The sequence below is a fragment of the Artemia franciscana genome, chromosome 8 (genome assembly GCF_032884065.1).
Source record: "Artemia franciscana chromosome 8, ASM3288406v1, whole genome shotgun sequence".
NCBI lineage: Eukaryota > Metazoa > Arthropoda > Branchiopoda > Anostraca > Artemiidae > Artemia > Artemia franciscana.
The window spans coordinates 6,505,257-6,522,187 of NC_088870.1; the positions used below are offsets into that span (position 1 = coordinate 6,505,257).

Here is a 16,931-nt window from a genome sequence, read left to right on the forward strand (position 1 = left end):
TGACTCACCAAGCTAATTCAATCCCCCCCTTCCCCAAAAAAGGAATTCTGGACATTCAGTGGTGAATATCGACATTAACCAGACTTCAGACATTCACAGTAACATGTGTATTAAATAATATGCTGATATATTACAAAATTGTATTTTAACTTTAGAGATTGGTAAGAAAGACTCTGGGCCATACAGGCAACCAAAGCAGAACTGTTTGGGAGGGGGTTGGCTGGACTGGGTGCTTGAATTCACCTGGAATTCAAGCACTTTATCCATTTCTTTAAGAGTTGGAATAAACATGCTGAAAGAAAGTAAACGCGTGAAAGTTATTATTCTGTTATCTGTTTCTTGTTTTATTTTAAAACTCTATTGAACGCGAAACTGAAACTAAACGCGTCGATCCAAGTGCTTTGATTTTCTTTGTAGCATGCCTACGCACTCGAACTACTGCACGAACAGTTGAAATCTGGTGGAAAAGTTCTCGATGTTGGTTCAGGAAGTGGGTATTTATCTGCTTGTTTTGCCATGATGGTAAGTCCTTTCTTTTCCTTGTCAGGTTTTTTAGTCGTTGGTGAGGTTGATTGATAAAGTACTTTTTAACCAGTTTGCTGAGAGGCTTAAATAGTTGTTAATAAGGCTTGTCACAATATTTTTTAACAATAAATAATTTTTCAATAATATTTCCGGGCTTTGAGACCTTAAGCTGTCTCACAAGGCGTCCATGAAGTCAATGAAAATGTTCCACAAATTGTATGCTGCAAGGTTTGTGAATGCCTATACGAGTATTTCTGCTTATTGGCACTTTGAGCATCTCCTGTACCAAAACAATTTGAATCTCTCGCACACGCAGTTCAAACAATCTAGACAAAGTATCTTATATTCATTCAAATGATTATTACCATTTTTACGACTTAATCTTCAATGGAGAAAAACAATATATTTTTCATCTTTAAAATGCTATATTTTTCCAATTTAAAAGCTTTGCCTCATTTCTTTTATGCTATCCGTCAGATCTGTTGAGTTTATAGAAGAGTTGAACAGAATTTATCTTTTCCGAGTCGTACTCAGTGAGCTCCCCCCAAAAAAGATCCCAAGTTTTATTGAGTTTTGGTACTGTTCTAATTTAAATTATAAAAACAAATTGTTGTATTATGGCTTGCCTTTCCGAAATTATTTTTATTTTAGGGTCCTTGAAAAAAGGATCAATTCCTACGTCCGTACCTGACAGCAAAGTCTTTTGTGAGAAATATTTGGGAAATTTTAAGGACTTTTTCATAAAATAATTTTAATTTTCGATAAAGGGCTTATCATGATATATTTTTGCCATTAGTTATTTGTTAAACAAGGGAAGTTTTATTTATTTGTTCTTTGGTTTATGAATTATGTCGATAAGTCTGAAAATATGTTTTTGTTTTTCTTTTTTTTTCTAAAGAAGAGAGTATAACAGCTTCATGTTTGTTTTTTTTTAATGAATTCTGACGAGAAAAACAAATCTTCCGCAACTTTGCATTATCAACCATTTTTTGTGAGGTAAATATCATAATAGGTCGCATGAATATATATATATATATATATATATATATATATATATATATATATATATATATATATATATATAACATTTAATATTGAGAACTTAGATCCCTCCCCCTGAATACCTTAAATTCAACATCCAATCACTGCAAATTTCTTTGTCAATATTTATGTCAATTATTTATGTCAATATTTATGTAAATTATGCCTATGTCAATATTTATGTCAATATTAAAGCTTCTTTAAAATATCGTATGTATTCATTTAGGTTTTTTTGGACCTTAAACTTTTGCCTCGGCTTGTCTTTTGTCGTTATGAAAAACATACCGCCGAACCTTTTTTTTGTACGTTTTTCTCTTTATACATTTTTTTTCTTTAAATTTAAGAATATTTACGTATTTATGCTGTTACAAATTTGTTTCACTGGGTGATATCTTTTCTTAAGCCAAAACCTTTTGGATTTTTTTCTTAAGATTTTGCCGGTAATAATACTTTTGCAAGTGATAATATGCAAATATTTGCATTTATTTTTTATATTTTTGCTCTATATGCCTTTTAGAAAATTTTAAACAGTTGCATATAAACTTAACAAGCCTTGACATCACACATATAAAGATGACATCGAATTTCTTTCCAAAATTGAAGTTTTCAACGAATTTTGTCAAGTCAAACTCCTGACCTGATGGTTTTTTAGGCCAGAAAATTCCAAGATCCAGATAGGCCAGAATATTAGACCAGTTGTCAATTTTCGAAAAAAAAATATGGAGCCGTTTTCGAGAAAAACATTTACATAGCGCCCCCCCAAGCCCTCCGCGCGCGTAAGTCGTTACGCGCCATATTAGTTAAGTGCCATTGTAGTTGTGCCCCTGTGTCCCACCTGTGAATATATATATATATATATATATATATATATATATATATATATGTTTTAACTACGTAAAACTTGCGAATATATAATATTCTTCGCTGTCCCATTGTCTGTGCATATAAATAGATTGTCAGGTTTACCGAATCTTGAACATGCAATATATAATTGTCCATGGGAAAAACAATCCGTATTCAGATCTATACCTCATTATTCTAATGATTGCCCTTGAGCTTTCTTGATGGTGATTGCTAATCGAACATTCCCTGTGCCCCGGTCGTCATTTATGTATCCCCCTGTGCCCCTGGCGTCTTCGTTGTAGTTGTGTCCCTGTGTCCCGGTCGTCATTTATATTCCCTGTGTCCAGGTCGTTATTTATGTCCCGGTGTCCCAGTCTGTAATTTCTCTATGAGTGTCCCGGTCGTCATTTGTGTCCCGGTCTGTAATTTCGTCAGTCGATAAACATGACGTTAGTCGACAACAACTTCATGACGACATAATGCTCAATCCTTATAATAACGTCAGTCGACAAACATGACGTCAGTCGACACACAAACATGACGTCAGTCAACGGACAAACAAACAACTTATTTATATATATATAGATTTCTATGCAAGCTTGAAATTAATCGTACATGCGTAGTGTCCACAAGTTAAAAAAAATTGTTGTTGAATAATATTTTGCTTGCGGGGGTAAAAAAGGAATTTTGTTCAGACCAGGCAAGCAATTACTTAGGCTCAATGTGTGTGTGGAAAGGCTTTTTCATTTTATAGGGGAATATAAGGAACTGTTTGAAATGTTTGTACTGTTCGAACTGTTTTTCGAAGAAAGTCTTATTGTCAAAAATAATTATAGAAGAATAAGGAGGAAGATGGATTTTGGGGTTATTGTCAATCTGGGCAAGTTGTGTAGACTAGGGTTCAACCATAGAGCTGGTTTGTCTTCAAGCTGATACTGGATTGTATTTACGATTTGTCTTTCTGATATTAACTGCCGCTGATTGTTAGTTTGTTTTTATTCGGTTTATCATAGCCCTAGTTTGGCATTTTTTGCAGGATTATTATAGTAATTTTATACTTAAATTTTTAAAATTAATACTTTTTTTAGGTTGGAGAAAAAGGGAAAGTGATTGGGATAGAGCATGTTCCCAATTTAGTGACACAGTCAATAAAAAACATTGAGAAGCATGCTCCTGAACTTATAGCGAGTGGGAGGGTGAAAATCAGTGGTAAGTTTCTAACTGCAGGCATTTTATCCTCCTTGTATTTATAACTGTCTTACCTGCTAAAGGATGCTGTCTTACCTGCTGTAAAACATTAATAAAAAACTGGTACTTTCACAACTATGATGTATGCATAAATTTGCAGTGATTGGATGTTGAATTTAAGGTATTCAGGGGGAGGGATCTAAGTTCTCAATATTAAATGTTTTTTTTTAATGAATTCTGACGAGAAAAACAAATCTTCCGCAACTTTGCATTATCAACCATTTTTTGCGAGTTAAATAGCATAATAGGTCGCATGAATGTATATATATATATATATATATATATATATATATATATATATATATATATATATATATATATATATATATATATATATATATGTATATATATATGTATATATATATGTATATATATATATATATATATATATATATATATATATATATATATATATATATATATATATATATATATATATATATATATATATGTATATATATATATATATATATATATATATATATATATATATATATATATATATATATATATATATATATATATATATATATATATATATATATATATATATATGTATATATATATATATATGTATATTTATATATATATATATATATATATATATATATATATATATATATATATATATATGTATATATATGTATATATATATACATATAAATAAATATATTGATAAGTTTCTCAGTTTTAAGGCAGAATATCCCTAATTATTTGTGCTTTGGGAGGAGGGGGCCAAGGACTCATCTTTTTCATCCTTCCATGTGTTTGCTGCTGATCACTCTAACGTTGACCAGATTTGTGCCTCTATGTTTCAAAAGCAAAGTTTCAGTTGCTAGATATTTTTTGGAGGATAGGTAATAGGCTTTTCCAAGTAATTCAAAGTAAATCAAACTTTTTCAAGTAAATGAAACAGTTCGTGGTAACGAACTGGAGTAAGGAGCGACCGATTCAATAGTAACCGAAACTCTAAAAAATGAAATTTTTGATACCAATAGTTACATCAAAAGAATTGCATTTTAATGCATTTTAAATATATAAGTTTCATCAAGTTTAGTCTTACTCATTCAAAGTTACAAGCTGGAGAAAATTTGCCTTATTTTAGAAAATAGGGGGAAACAGCCCCCTAAAAGTCATACAATCTTTAACGAAAATCATATCGTCAGATTCAGCGTATCAGAGGACCCTATTATAGAAGTTTCAAGCTCCTATCTGCAAAAATGAGGAATTTCTCATTTTTTGCCAGAAGACAGATCACGGATGCTTGTTTATTTGTTTTTTTTTTGTTTTTTCTCCAGGGGTGATCGTATTGGCTCAGTGGTCCTAGAATGTTGTGAGAGGGCTAATTCTAAAAGAAATTAAAAGTTCTAGTACCCTTTTTAAGTGACCAAAAAATTGGAGGGCACCTGGGCCCCCTCCCACGCTCTTTTTCCCCATAGTCACCAGATCAAAATTTTGAGATAGCCATTTTATTCACCATAGTCGAAAAACCTAATAACTGTGTCTTTGGGGATGACTTACTCCCCCACAGTCCCTGTGGGAGGGGCTGCAAGTTACTAAATTTGACTAGTGTTTACATATAGTAATGGTTATCGGGAAGTGTACAGACGTTTTCAGGGGATTTTTTTGGTTTTGGGGAGGGGAAGACGAGGGGGGGGGTATGTGGAGGGATCTTTAAATGGAGGAATTTGTCATGGGGGAAGATAATTTCGATAAAGGGCGCGCAGGATTTTCTAGCATTATTTAAAAAAAATGAAAAAATAAATATGAAAAGTTTTTTCGACTGAAAGTAAGGAACAGTATTAAAACTTCAAACGAACAGAAACGGTTACGCACATGAGGGGTTCACCTCCTTGTAATACCTCGCTCTTTACACTAAAGTATTTTTAGTAATTTCAACTATTTATTCTAGGGCCTTTGTGATTCAGGGTTAATTCTTAAGGAATTGGGAAAAAAAAATTAAGCTTTAGTGTAAAGAGCGAGGTATTGACGAGGGGGTGAACCCCCTCATATACATAATAAAAAAATGCGAACAAAGAAGTTTGTTGCGTACGTTAATTGGTAAGTTACGTATATTTCCACTAACAAAAACGTTCGTAAAAAATTAAAAGTTCTAGTTGCCTTTTTAAGTAATCAAAAAATTGGAGGGCGACTAGGCCTCCTCCCCCGCTCCTTTCGTTCTCAAAATCTTCCGATTAAAACTATGAGAAAGCCATTTACCCAAAAATATTAATATGCAAATTTCGTTTTAATTATTTATATGCGGAGAGCCAAAATAAAAAAAAATGCATTAATTCAAACAGAAATTACTCCGAATATGAAAGGGTCTTTTCCTCTTCAACGCCCTGCTTTTTACGCTAAAGTTTGACTCTTTTTCTTAGCTCTACTTTTTAAAACAGTAAATTACTTTAGCGTCAAGAGCGGGGTGTTGAGGAGGAAAAGCCCCTTTCATATACGGAATAATTTCTGTTCGTTTTAAGTTTTAATGTCGCCCCTTACTTTCGGTTAAAAAGTTTTTTTTTTTTTTAAATTTAATTGGGTCAATTCTTGCTTTTACTCTGCTATCGCAGAGCAAGAGCATGAAACTGGGCGAAATAAAACCATTTTTAAAAAGCGGCCACAATCAAGAGAAAATTTAGAAAATAAATAATTAAAATAATCAAGATTTTCCTATTTATAAGTAAATTCAAATAACCTCTATGTATAGAAAATTACGTACGTAGTGTGAAACCGCTTAAAAACTTGTTTTAGTAACTGTGACCATAGCGAAACATTGTTGCCTGCGTTTGCACTTTTTAGGCTCTTATTCATGGTTGTTGAGCATTGATATTGTCAGTAAAGCGTATTTTTTAAAATCTTTTTCATTTTACTCGCACCTTCGGCGTATTTTTGGTCCGAGAATGGTGCTCTATCTTGTTTTTTTTTTTTTAGATTAGGGCTGCTTTATGCTCTAATACTCATCCGGTAACACTGCAAACGCCTGAAACGTTAAAGTATTAAGAAAAGAATAAATAAACTTCTTATAGAGATAATGACAGAGCAAGAACATGCGTACCAAAAACTGACAATTGCTTCGCACTTCACAGTTATGCAAAAGCTTAGATGGCGTTGTACACAATAATGTACTAGGGTTACTAAAATTATGAATGTCTTGCGTCAGAAAAAGTTGCACTAAAGCCATATACCGTTCGTTGCTTTTTTGCTAAATTCCTTTACAGTCCTACGAGCAACAGTGAACTCTTTTGAAACATGGTTCAAATGATACCTGAAAAACACAAACAATTGCTCCTAAAATTTAAATCCATGAAGTAACTCTCATAAAAAACTAATTTTCTTTCTAAAAGACTTCAGTTTTGACAGTTTTTATATAAATCAGATTGATTTTCGGAATAGATTAAACTTCTATTTCTGGGCGAAAGTTCGTTTAGGACATTTTGTTTTAATAAAGTAACTTATTTTTAGTTGGTGATGGAAGAAAGGGATACGAACCAGAAGCACCATACAATGCCATTCACGTGGGAGCAGCGGCTGAACAAGGTGTGCCGGATGAGGTCAGTTTTATTAAGGCATTTTAGTTGTAAAATCTCCTCAAGAATGTCTTTAAGAGAGGCTTAAGGAGGCAATATTTTTCTCTTCCTCCAAGAGACACAAAATTATTGAGTATGTGCATAAAGTTGGGGAGTAGGGCTCCTCAAAAATGGGGATATATCGCTTTGTTTTGGACATTCTTCACCCTTCCCAAGAATAACTCATGGCTTTACGTATAACACCATCTAAGTTTTTTTCTTACGATTGTTTTTATACATAGAGGTTGATTTATTTATTTGTTTTTTTGCACTTTTGGTTTTCATGGATATGAGTCTTATAAACCAGGCATTTGGGGTGACAAAGAAGAATAAATATGTTTATCTTTAATTTTTTAATTTTTTAAAACTAGCGGTTAAGTATTTTTATACAAATAAATTAAATATGATTTAATTAAACCTGTAAGTAAATTAAACACATATGTTTCTACCCCGGTAAGTCACTAAGCTTTTGAAGTCATTTGTAATTCTTTAGCTAGTGTCTTCATAAGCGCGAAAAGCAGGTCGTCCTCGTCTGCGGTGGGAGAAATGCGGTGGGAGAAAGATTTAAAGGAAATGGGAACTTCTTTGGAGGGTGTAAAGAGGAAGGCATTGAATAGATTGGGATGGAGGTAGAGCGTGCGTAGCTGTGTTCTCTGTAGCCTCAGGGTGCTTGGTGCTACGGTGAGTTGTTAGTAGTAGTAAAAGTAGCAGTTGTGAGCCCTAAATTTAAACCACATGAAATGACCTCAGCTTAGCTTTTCTTTTATGGAGAGGGTAGCAACTGGCCAGCTATGGGGGGGGGCAATAATCATTATCTTAGAACTAAGCTTTACACTTTTTTTATGTTGATTTTTTAACGAAAGTGGGTAAGCTGAGGGGTGGGCACTGTATTTTTTTAAACCTTTGCCACATCTAAGAAAAACGCCTGCCTACGACATATCATATTTTGGTATGTTTTAGGTTTTATTGTGATATGTTTTATTTTTAAGTTTAGTGGAGATTTTATTTTTAATATGTATGGTATGTTTGTAATCTTAAAAGTATTTCCATGTTAAGTTTTTTTTTCTAAATCAAGGAATAAGTTTGGCTAGCTCGTTTATACCTAAGACTGATAAACCTTCCTTTAAAATAGGGGGTAGTATGGCGATGACCGTCCTCTAATTTTCTGGAAACAGTCTATAGTTTTTTCAGACTACAGTATATACCTTAACCTTTCTCTTGATATAAATGATCTAGTCTTTTCTAGTCCTTTCTATCAGTCCTGTCCCTAATTTCCTAGACCCTCCTAGGATAATCATAACAAAGGGTTAACAGTTGGTTAGAAAAATATGTACGAAAGAGCCTTTCATTTATCAAGGAGGCACGATAGTGCTTCCTAAACGAGGGGACAGATGGTAATGCAAATTAGTTTTGCTTTATGGTGACCGGCGATGCTTGGATGTATTTTTAAGGCCAAGATTTAATTTTGAAAAAAAAACTAACGTTTTCCATCGATAAAGTTTCTCTGAATTTGACCAACCGACTTCTACCCCATCCTCCATTAAAATTAGTCTTACTATGCATGAAATTTATAGGAATATATTGAAATTTATAAACTTGCCTTCGAAATTTTAGTGTCTTTGGATCTTTTCTCCATGTTTTCCGAAAACGACGTTTAGCACCTTTTTTTTATGAATTGTATTCTTTTCCTTTTACCCGACCCCGACTTTTAAATCATTTTACTTTTTTTTTAATGTTCTTTTATCTTATTTTTTAAATGACTTTTGACTTATAGGGTGCATTTTGATCATTCGAGGCTGAAATTTGAAGTATAAAGTTACTGGAAAGTATCTCTGTAAAACATTGAGAGCTGAATTCTTTAGTAGCAAAAAAAAAGTACCCCCCTTTTTTTTCGAAAGCTCAAAAAAATATATTTGAAAGCAACTTGCTAATGTCCTGAAATGCATAAAATATGCCGTTTTTCTTAATTTATCTATAGATATAGATTTTTTTTGGAGCCGTCGTAGCCGAAGGGCTAGGACGCTAGGCCTTAAATCCTCTGTTCCTTAGGACAGAGGTTCGAGACCTTGGATTGCGGTTTGTTTTGAAAGGGGTCGGTGGTGTTACTCTCTAAGCTCAGTTACAGTCGAAACAGCTCTAAAATGGCTACATGGAGAAATCTGGGAAAGGAAAACAGGAAATGTGAAAGCACAGGATGGCTGGCCCCCCAATCCTCCCCCATTTGCACTTTCTTGCTGAATATCCACGAAGCGGAGATCAGCGCCGTCGGTTGGGACTGTAAAAGTTCAATGTCAGATTCTTTGCCTTTACCATATTCGAAAGTCAAAACTCATATTTTAAAAACTTTCCTGGCAAAATCTGAGAATGGAATTAATCAACAGAAAATCATACACAAACAATTCGAAGAAGACATGAAGTAACAAGAATAAAAAAGGCTTTGCCCGAATATTAAATTTTAAAACTGTAAAACTTAACAAGAATCGTTGGGGGAGGATTACCACCCTACAAACGCAATAATGTCTAAAAGGCCCATGTTTAAGACTGCGCTATTAAGGCCACCCCTCCCAAAAGAAAATATCTACAACTACCTTTGAATAGAACTGCTAGTTTTCAGCAGTTAGTTTTTTAAATCCCTTTTCCGCTTGGCGCTGTAAGAAAAAAAATGGCGCTAAATGAATTATTCACTTGGAAACCGTGTTCTCTAATGTTTTGTTGAAAAGTAGGCATTTTTATTGGTTTATTTACTTTCTGTTTTACGTGTAAAACTCTTAAGGAAAACAGTTGGAGTGAGGCACTGTGTAAAGCTGTTACATTTAAAAAGGATCTGGGCAGATAGTTTATTATCACGTGAGAAACAGAACAAGTAAACAATGAACATCACTGAAAATATGATTTAAATTTCTGTTAAATTTTGAGATTTTATGTTTTTATTTAAGATTTTTCTCAATTTTGATTTTTCAGTTTCGAGATTTTTTTTTTAGAATTGAGAAAATTGAGATTTTGAATTGAATTTGAGATTTTGAGAGAAATTTCGAAATCCTGAGATTTTTAGATTTTGAAATTGGATTCTTTTTTTTTACTTTTGATTTTTTGAAATTTGATATTTTGATATTAGAGACTGTTAAATTTAGATACTTAAGCTGTATGATGTAAAGTCTCTGTCAGTACCTGTTGAGAAACGAGAATTTTCAAATGTAGGCATACATCTTTTGGAAGGCAGCTTCCTAAAAAAAAACTGAATACAGCAGCCTTAGATATTAGGATTTAAGAGGGATGGTATCCTCTCGGGTCTTGTGGTTTTTATATTTTAAAGATACATCTCCTGGTTAAACCTCATCCTCATTAAGGGAAGAGAGCTTAAAAATTAACGAATTAATAAATTTCAATCGAATGTGTATCCTTCTACAAGAAAAGACCTTGCCTTAGACCTTAGTTCCTCCAGAGCCAGCGGTGGCGCATAGGGAATCAACAAAGCTTTTCCATTCGTCCCGCATTCATGCTGCAGCGATGACGTCTTCCCATTCAGGTAGTAGTGAGGTACCAGTCGCCCTTAGATATCGGTCATATGTTTGTCTCAATGTATTTTTGGGATGTCTTCGCTTTCTTCTACCGTCTGGCATCCATTCATAGGTTGTTTGAGAAAAGCGACTCTCTTCCATACGAAGAATGTGTCCCAGGTATGTCCACCGTCTTCTTTTCCGCAACTTAATGACTAGAGGTTGACCTGTTTTTTTTTTTTTTGCGTATTTCTGCATTTGTAATTTTTTTGTTGTCCACTTGTATTCAAGATTCTTCTGAGGCTCATATTTTCAACTGCGAGGATACTTTTTTTCAAGCTGGGTCTTTATTTTCCAACATTCCCTTGCGTAAAGAAGAGTTGAGAATACATTGCTGTTGAAGAGTCGGAGCTTCAGTCACCTTGGATATTTGTTACTTCTCCAAGTTGGCTTCAGTCTATTAAAGGCACCTGTAGGTTGTCTAATCCCACGTTTAATGTTGGTCGAAATCTCTCTCTCACAGTCGATTCAGCTACCCAGGTACTTGAATTCCTGAACTTGCTCTAGGTCCTTGTTTTTGCAATGGTGAACAAGTGACGAGCTTGTGGTGGCCATGCTCTTCGATTTGTCAATGTTTATCTTTAGCCCGACATTCTCTGCATTCTCGGTGAAAGTGACAGAATTACACAAGGTCATGAACCAAGTTCGGTGACCAAATTAAAGGAGGTTCTGAAGTGACTGACCCTATTTTTGTCCTATTCTCTGTTTTTCATGTCTCGTGGCATTAATGAAGTCGAAAAACTGCGTTAAGTTTTAAACAAACGTACTTTACCTGTCAAAATCTAGTATTTTAATTTCAAAATTTGTTACGAGTGTTTTTGAAGAACTCGTCTTGGCCTATTTAAAAATCATGACCTGATTTCTTGATTAGTTCAGATTTTCGGATAGTCTCTTGCACAAATTTAAAGTTACTTAAATACAATTTTCATTCTGTCTCCTCTTCTGCAAAAGAGCAGAGGAACATTTCCAACGCCATGTAAATATAATTTTAATTTTTCTATTTGTAAACATTGCTAGCTATGCTTTCTAAGTTTTTGTCTTGAAGTATCACATCCAATTTCTTTTGTCAGCGAGAAACTACGACACTAATTATAATATAATACTACATTTCTGGCGTAGGTACAGCCCAAAATATAAGTGGAGGGATTGTAAGGTAGTATTTCTAAGATGGCGCTGAACTTGCAATCCCATTTCCTTTAAGGCAGGGTTTGAGTCCTGGTGTTACCAGCCCTTTGGATTGGGGTGGAGGCTAATGGTGTGACTCTGTAAGCTCAATCATAGAGAGTCTGATGAGCTCAAGGTTAAAAAATCCCCGCGAAACATCTAAATTTAAGATCCCAGATGAGACGAAAACACCTGGGACTGCTTCAAGTTAGTATGTCTAGGAGGAAAAGGGGCAAATTTTCTAAATTTTGCTATTTTGTGCATGAGATTTATCCTTGCTGGTTATGGCTAAAAGCTTTTATTTTTTCGGTTTAGCTGATTAAACAGTTAGCCCCTGGAGGAAGAATGGTAATACCAGTCGGGAACAAGTTGGGTATGCAAGCACTAGAACAAATTGATAAATTGCTTGATGGACAAATTGTTCGCCAGTCGCTTATGGACGTTATGTATGTGCCTCTCACTGACAAGGATTCGCAATACACAAAGTGGTAAGCCTGCCTGTGAGTATTCAACTAACCTTGTACTTTAGTAAACTTATATAGTTAACTCACATAATTACACGTTGATAAATTCTACCACCAAGTGGTTTCAGATCTTTTTCTACTATGGCCTATTTGGAGTAAGAATTTGGTGAGATCATTCTTAAATTAATCTTCCCAGTATGACTGTCCCGAGGAGGACTGTGCTTAGAACGATTGATCTTTACTTTTAAATTCCATTCAGATCGGTTTTAATAATATATTACATTTAAATTACATACACTCATAAATACTTCTTAAAAATAAGTTCTGGCCCATAATTCATATTAATTTGGTCCTTTTTGATGATTCTGTTGAGGAAACATTAAATAACACTGTTAATTACAACACATATTGTTGGTCCTCCATTTGCTAGCCAGCATGAAGTCAAATTGCCTCAAAATAACTCAATTAAAAACACTAAAACAAAACTTCAACCTCAATTTTAACGGGAGAAAACAAGATCTGATGTCGCTCTCAAAATTAATACTAAAATTATAAATAATTATACATCCCCTTTTACATTCATTCGATATCATTTCAAATTACTTACAGTTACCTAACGCTTTTTACTCAGATGTTTTTTCGGATATATTTTAAATGATGCAAGACTCGGTTTACTTATAATTACCTCTGGTAGGTCATTCCAAAATCGTGAACATAAAATGTCAAGTGAAAAATCAGACCGAACACATGGCGTATACGGAACAACCAACAGGCTTCTATACTGTGTTCTTCCCTGGCGTGTTTCAGCCACAGACACATTTATTGAAAAGTATTCTGGTAGTAGAGATTAAAAGTATTTGTAAACAAAAAGTGAGCAATTTTGTTTCTTGCTTGATTTTATGTTTTGCTCTCCCGAAATAAAACCAGACTCAAAAACTGCAGTTGTAACTTCGTTCCAGACCTCTGACCATTTGCCGATCAGTAACATTTTTCCCATTAGTCTGATGCCTCCCGAGTCTACCCAGTCAAGTAGCTGTAGCAAGTGGCGCGAAATAAGTGACTGGGAAAAAAACTGATTTGCTCACCTTTCTTGGTATAAGTGATGGTATCCTTACTAAAATTAAAGTACCTTTTCAGCTTCTCTCTCAGAAATCGTCTATTAGCGTGCATAAGCAGCAAATTCTGCTAAATATTTATTATGCTGAAATTGTACATGCCTTGCGTGTCCCTGAGCGTGCGAGTGTCCCAGTCCGGAGGTTTCGAGTTGGAACCGAAAAACCTGGCTGGTCAGGTAATCCAGATATCGTCGATTCCTGTGTAAAGTCAAAATTCTGGTTCCATGTCTGGAGGGAGTGTGGCAGGCCGCGCAGTGGAGTGGTGAATGAAATCCGTCTCTACACAAAGCGCTATTTTGCAAAAGTGTTAAAAAGTCACCAGGTAAAGTCTATAGCCGAAATGCCTAGCAAGGGTAAAAGTGATCCCAATTTTATTTGGAATGTTCTAAGGCATGATAAGTCTAAATCTTGCAGTGATGTTCTAATCAGTACTGAAAAGTGGCACAACTACTTTAAAGGTGAATTTTCCAGTCCCGATCCTTTGCTCGAGAGTAAGTTTGAGAAAGAACTTGACGGGCTCTTGCTCGAGTCTGCTAATGACCTCGGTTTCGTCGTAACCCCATCAATGGTCACGAAATGCATCCTGAAACCACGAAAAAAGACTTCCCGTGGTGCGGATTCGATTTGTGCGAAGCACTTGGAATTCGGTTCTTGTGTCTTAGTTGAACATTTATCACTACTGTACCAAATGATTTTTGTTACTGGTATTGTCCCCAATTTATTCAGTACTGGTTTAATTAGTCCTATTTTGAAAAAAGGAAAGTCAGCTGACTGTTGTTCCTCCTTTAGGCCAATTACTGTTTCTCCTGTTTTATGCAAAGTATTTGAGCTGTTGGTTGTTGATGAAGTTTCTAGTAAGTGTTACTTGCCAGAGAACCAATTTGGTTTTAAGAAAGGTGTAGGTCGTGAACATGCTCATCATCTCATTGCAAATGTGTTACTTCATACCGCTAAAAATGATGAAGTACTGTTTTTTGCTGGGCTATACGTGTCTAGAGCATTTGACTCCGACATACATGCACAGATACTGCTGGTAAAAAAAGTAAAAAAGGAAAAGGTAAAGGATACGGCATTAGACTTTACAGTCCGTACCGGCGGTGCTGATCTCCGTTTCTTGGCCCTTCAGCCAGGAAGTGCAATGGGGGGTTGGGGGCCAGCCATCCAGTGCTTTCGCACACCCTTCCTAGGGTGTTCCTAGGGTCCAGATACTGCTGATAGCATATAAACGCGGTACGGACCCTTCGGTAGTTAGGGCTATACCCGACATGTATAGAAAGCTGAATGCTAGAGTAAGGTCCCTGTTTTACATGGTGTTGTAGATCTTACCCTGCTAATACCCATTAAAAAGGTATTAGACGAGGAGCTCTGGCCTCCCCGCCCCTGTTGAATAACAGCGTAACCGAGCCCCAGCAAAAAGCCCTCACGACATGCATTTTCAAAGGAATATACGCTTCATTAGTATATTACGCAGATGACGTACTGAATGTAAGTAGAACACAAGCAGGGATTGAAGAAAACTTTCGTATATTGTCAGACGAATATAATCGTATTGGTCTCAATTTTAATCATAGTAATAGTGAGATTCTAGTTTTTAATCGCCGTTGCCAAGATCCCGCTGCTTTATCTCTTGGTGTGCACGTCATACAAGACCAAGAACGTCTTACGTCCCTTGGAGTCCAAATTGGAAAAAATCTCTGATCGACACGGGTCTTGCTTAAAGATTTTTTTGCGGATAAAACTAGGAAGGCATATGGCCTGTTGGTATCGCAGAAGTTCAAGTTTAACCATCGCTCCCGTGCTACTTCATATAATGCTTTTTTAGTTCCCCATTTGCTTGCGCTTGCCCCATTTTGGTCTCTTTTCTCGCTGACAGATGTCAGCTGAAAGAAGTGCTTTACAAATATGCAAAATATCTACTTAAATTGTCTCTATGGACCAGTAATGCAACTCTGTCAACACGTTACGGAGTAGCTAGTCCAGTGCGTACAGTAGAAAAGCGAAATGAGCGTTATACAACACGTCTGGGCAGTAATAGCACTTTGCTAAGTGTTTTCCGATAGTTTTTTCATGTTATAAGTGCTGAGTTTGATTTCGTTTTTGAATGTTTGTTGTTTTTCTTTTCTTTTGTTTCTCCGTCAGTTTTGTATTTTTTTTTTTGCAATATGACGGGAAATAAACATATATATACATACATACATACATTAAAAACTCCCAAACTATCGAAAGAAAATAAAGAATCTATTTCGTTAATTAGATTTAATGCTTTTTGATTTATGGTTTTCTAATCATGTTTGCACGGGATTTAAATGTCGCCGTCCAGACAAGAGAGTAGCATCGGATATGGGACTGTATCACCAAAAAATAAAGAAGATGAAGGATCTTAACAGGAAGAAACTGCTTGGTTTTTTTTTTAATATTCCCAGATTTCTAGAAACTTACTGTTTTCAGTAAGAAACAACTGTTACTTGTTGTTTGAATCAGTGGCTCTGGTGGTGCAGCCAGTTGAGGAAATTTAACTTTTTCTGAGGCGCAACACATTCCCATTGTTTCACCATTAAATTTCAAGGCCTTGCAATAGGGACAAATTTTGGACATAGTCCCGATTTGAACACATCTACTCAAGTTATAATCATCGACTGGCTGTACCTGAATGCCAGGCGATAATTTTCACGTTGTTCTTGTGATTCCTCGGCAAGCTTCCTTTTGGCATTATCTCTTTGAGCCGTATGCATGTTTTGACGTTGTTTTTGTGATTCCTCGGCATGCTTTCTTTTGTTACTTTCTCTTTTAGCCGCAAGCCTTTTGGCATTATCTCTTTAAGCCGCTTCGTCGGCTGTTTCTTCTGCCATTGTAGGATTTATACTAAAATTTCTCGCACGATTTGATTCCTCGGCTGTTTCTTCTGCCATTGTAGGATTTATACTAAATTTTTATATATGTGGATAATAAATAATGAATAACAAGTCTTGAAACTTGTCTTGAATAACAAGGAAAATACATTGGTTTAAATATCAAGAAAGTGGCTACAACAACGATATTCTGCATCGATTCTCTTAAATAATCATTCCACATTCTCATCTTCTTGTCTATACAGTCAAAAAGACTTTTAGAAACCCAACGACACCAGGGGAAAACCTCCCTGGAGAAGTGGACTACACTCTTCACAGCATTTTTTCCATAACAAAACAGTGTAACAACTGGAAAACAATGTCCGATATCTTCCTAATCTGTGAGACAGATGTTTTAATGGACGTAATATACTTCAAAGGATGCAAGAAGCTACCTAAAAATTGCAAAACTAACTACAAAGTTTAAGCTCAGTCAGGAGAACCCAACAGCTAGAGGGTCATCATGCTTCGATGTTCCTAAGCAATATGTATTTGTTTAAAAACAGTATCCATAAATGGA

At 35.1% G+C, this 16,931-nt stretch overlaps 1 protein-coding gene across 8 annotated transcripts in view; it reads left to right on the forward strand.

Annotated features, from left to right (window-relative positions):
• Positions 1-16,931, forward strand: part of LOC136029909 (protein-L-isoaspartate(D-aspartate) O-methyltransferase-like) — a 47,202-nt gene that overhangs the window by 14,773 nt on the left and 15,498 nt on the right. For 4 of the 8 annotated variants that reach the window (XM_065708416.1, XM_065708417.1, XM_065708420.1 and 1 more), the window contains exons 4-7: positions 418-522; positions 3,498-3,618; positions 7,120-7,208; positions 12,260-12,444. In XM_065708416.1, coding sequence (XP_065564488.1) covers positions 418-522; positions 3,498-3,618; positions 7,120-7,208; positions 12,260-12,436 — 492 coding nt within the window. In that variant the 3' untranslated portion in view covers positions 12,437-12,444. The remainder of the gene's footprint in view (positions 1-417; positions 523-3,497; positions 3,619-7,119; positions 7,209-12,259; positions 12,445-16,931) is intronic. The other 4 variants (XM_065708412.1, XM_065708415.1, XM_065708414.1 and 1 more) reach the window with 1 other exon arrangement.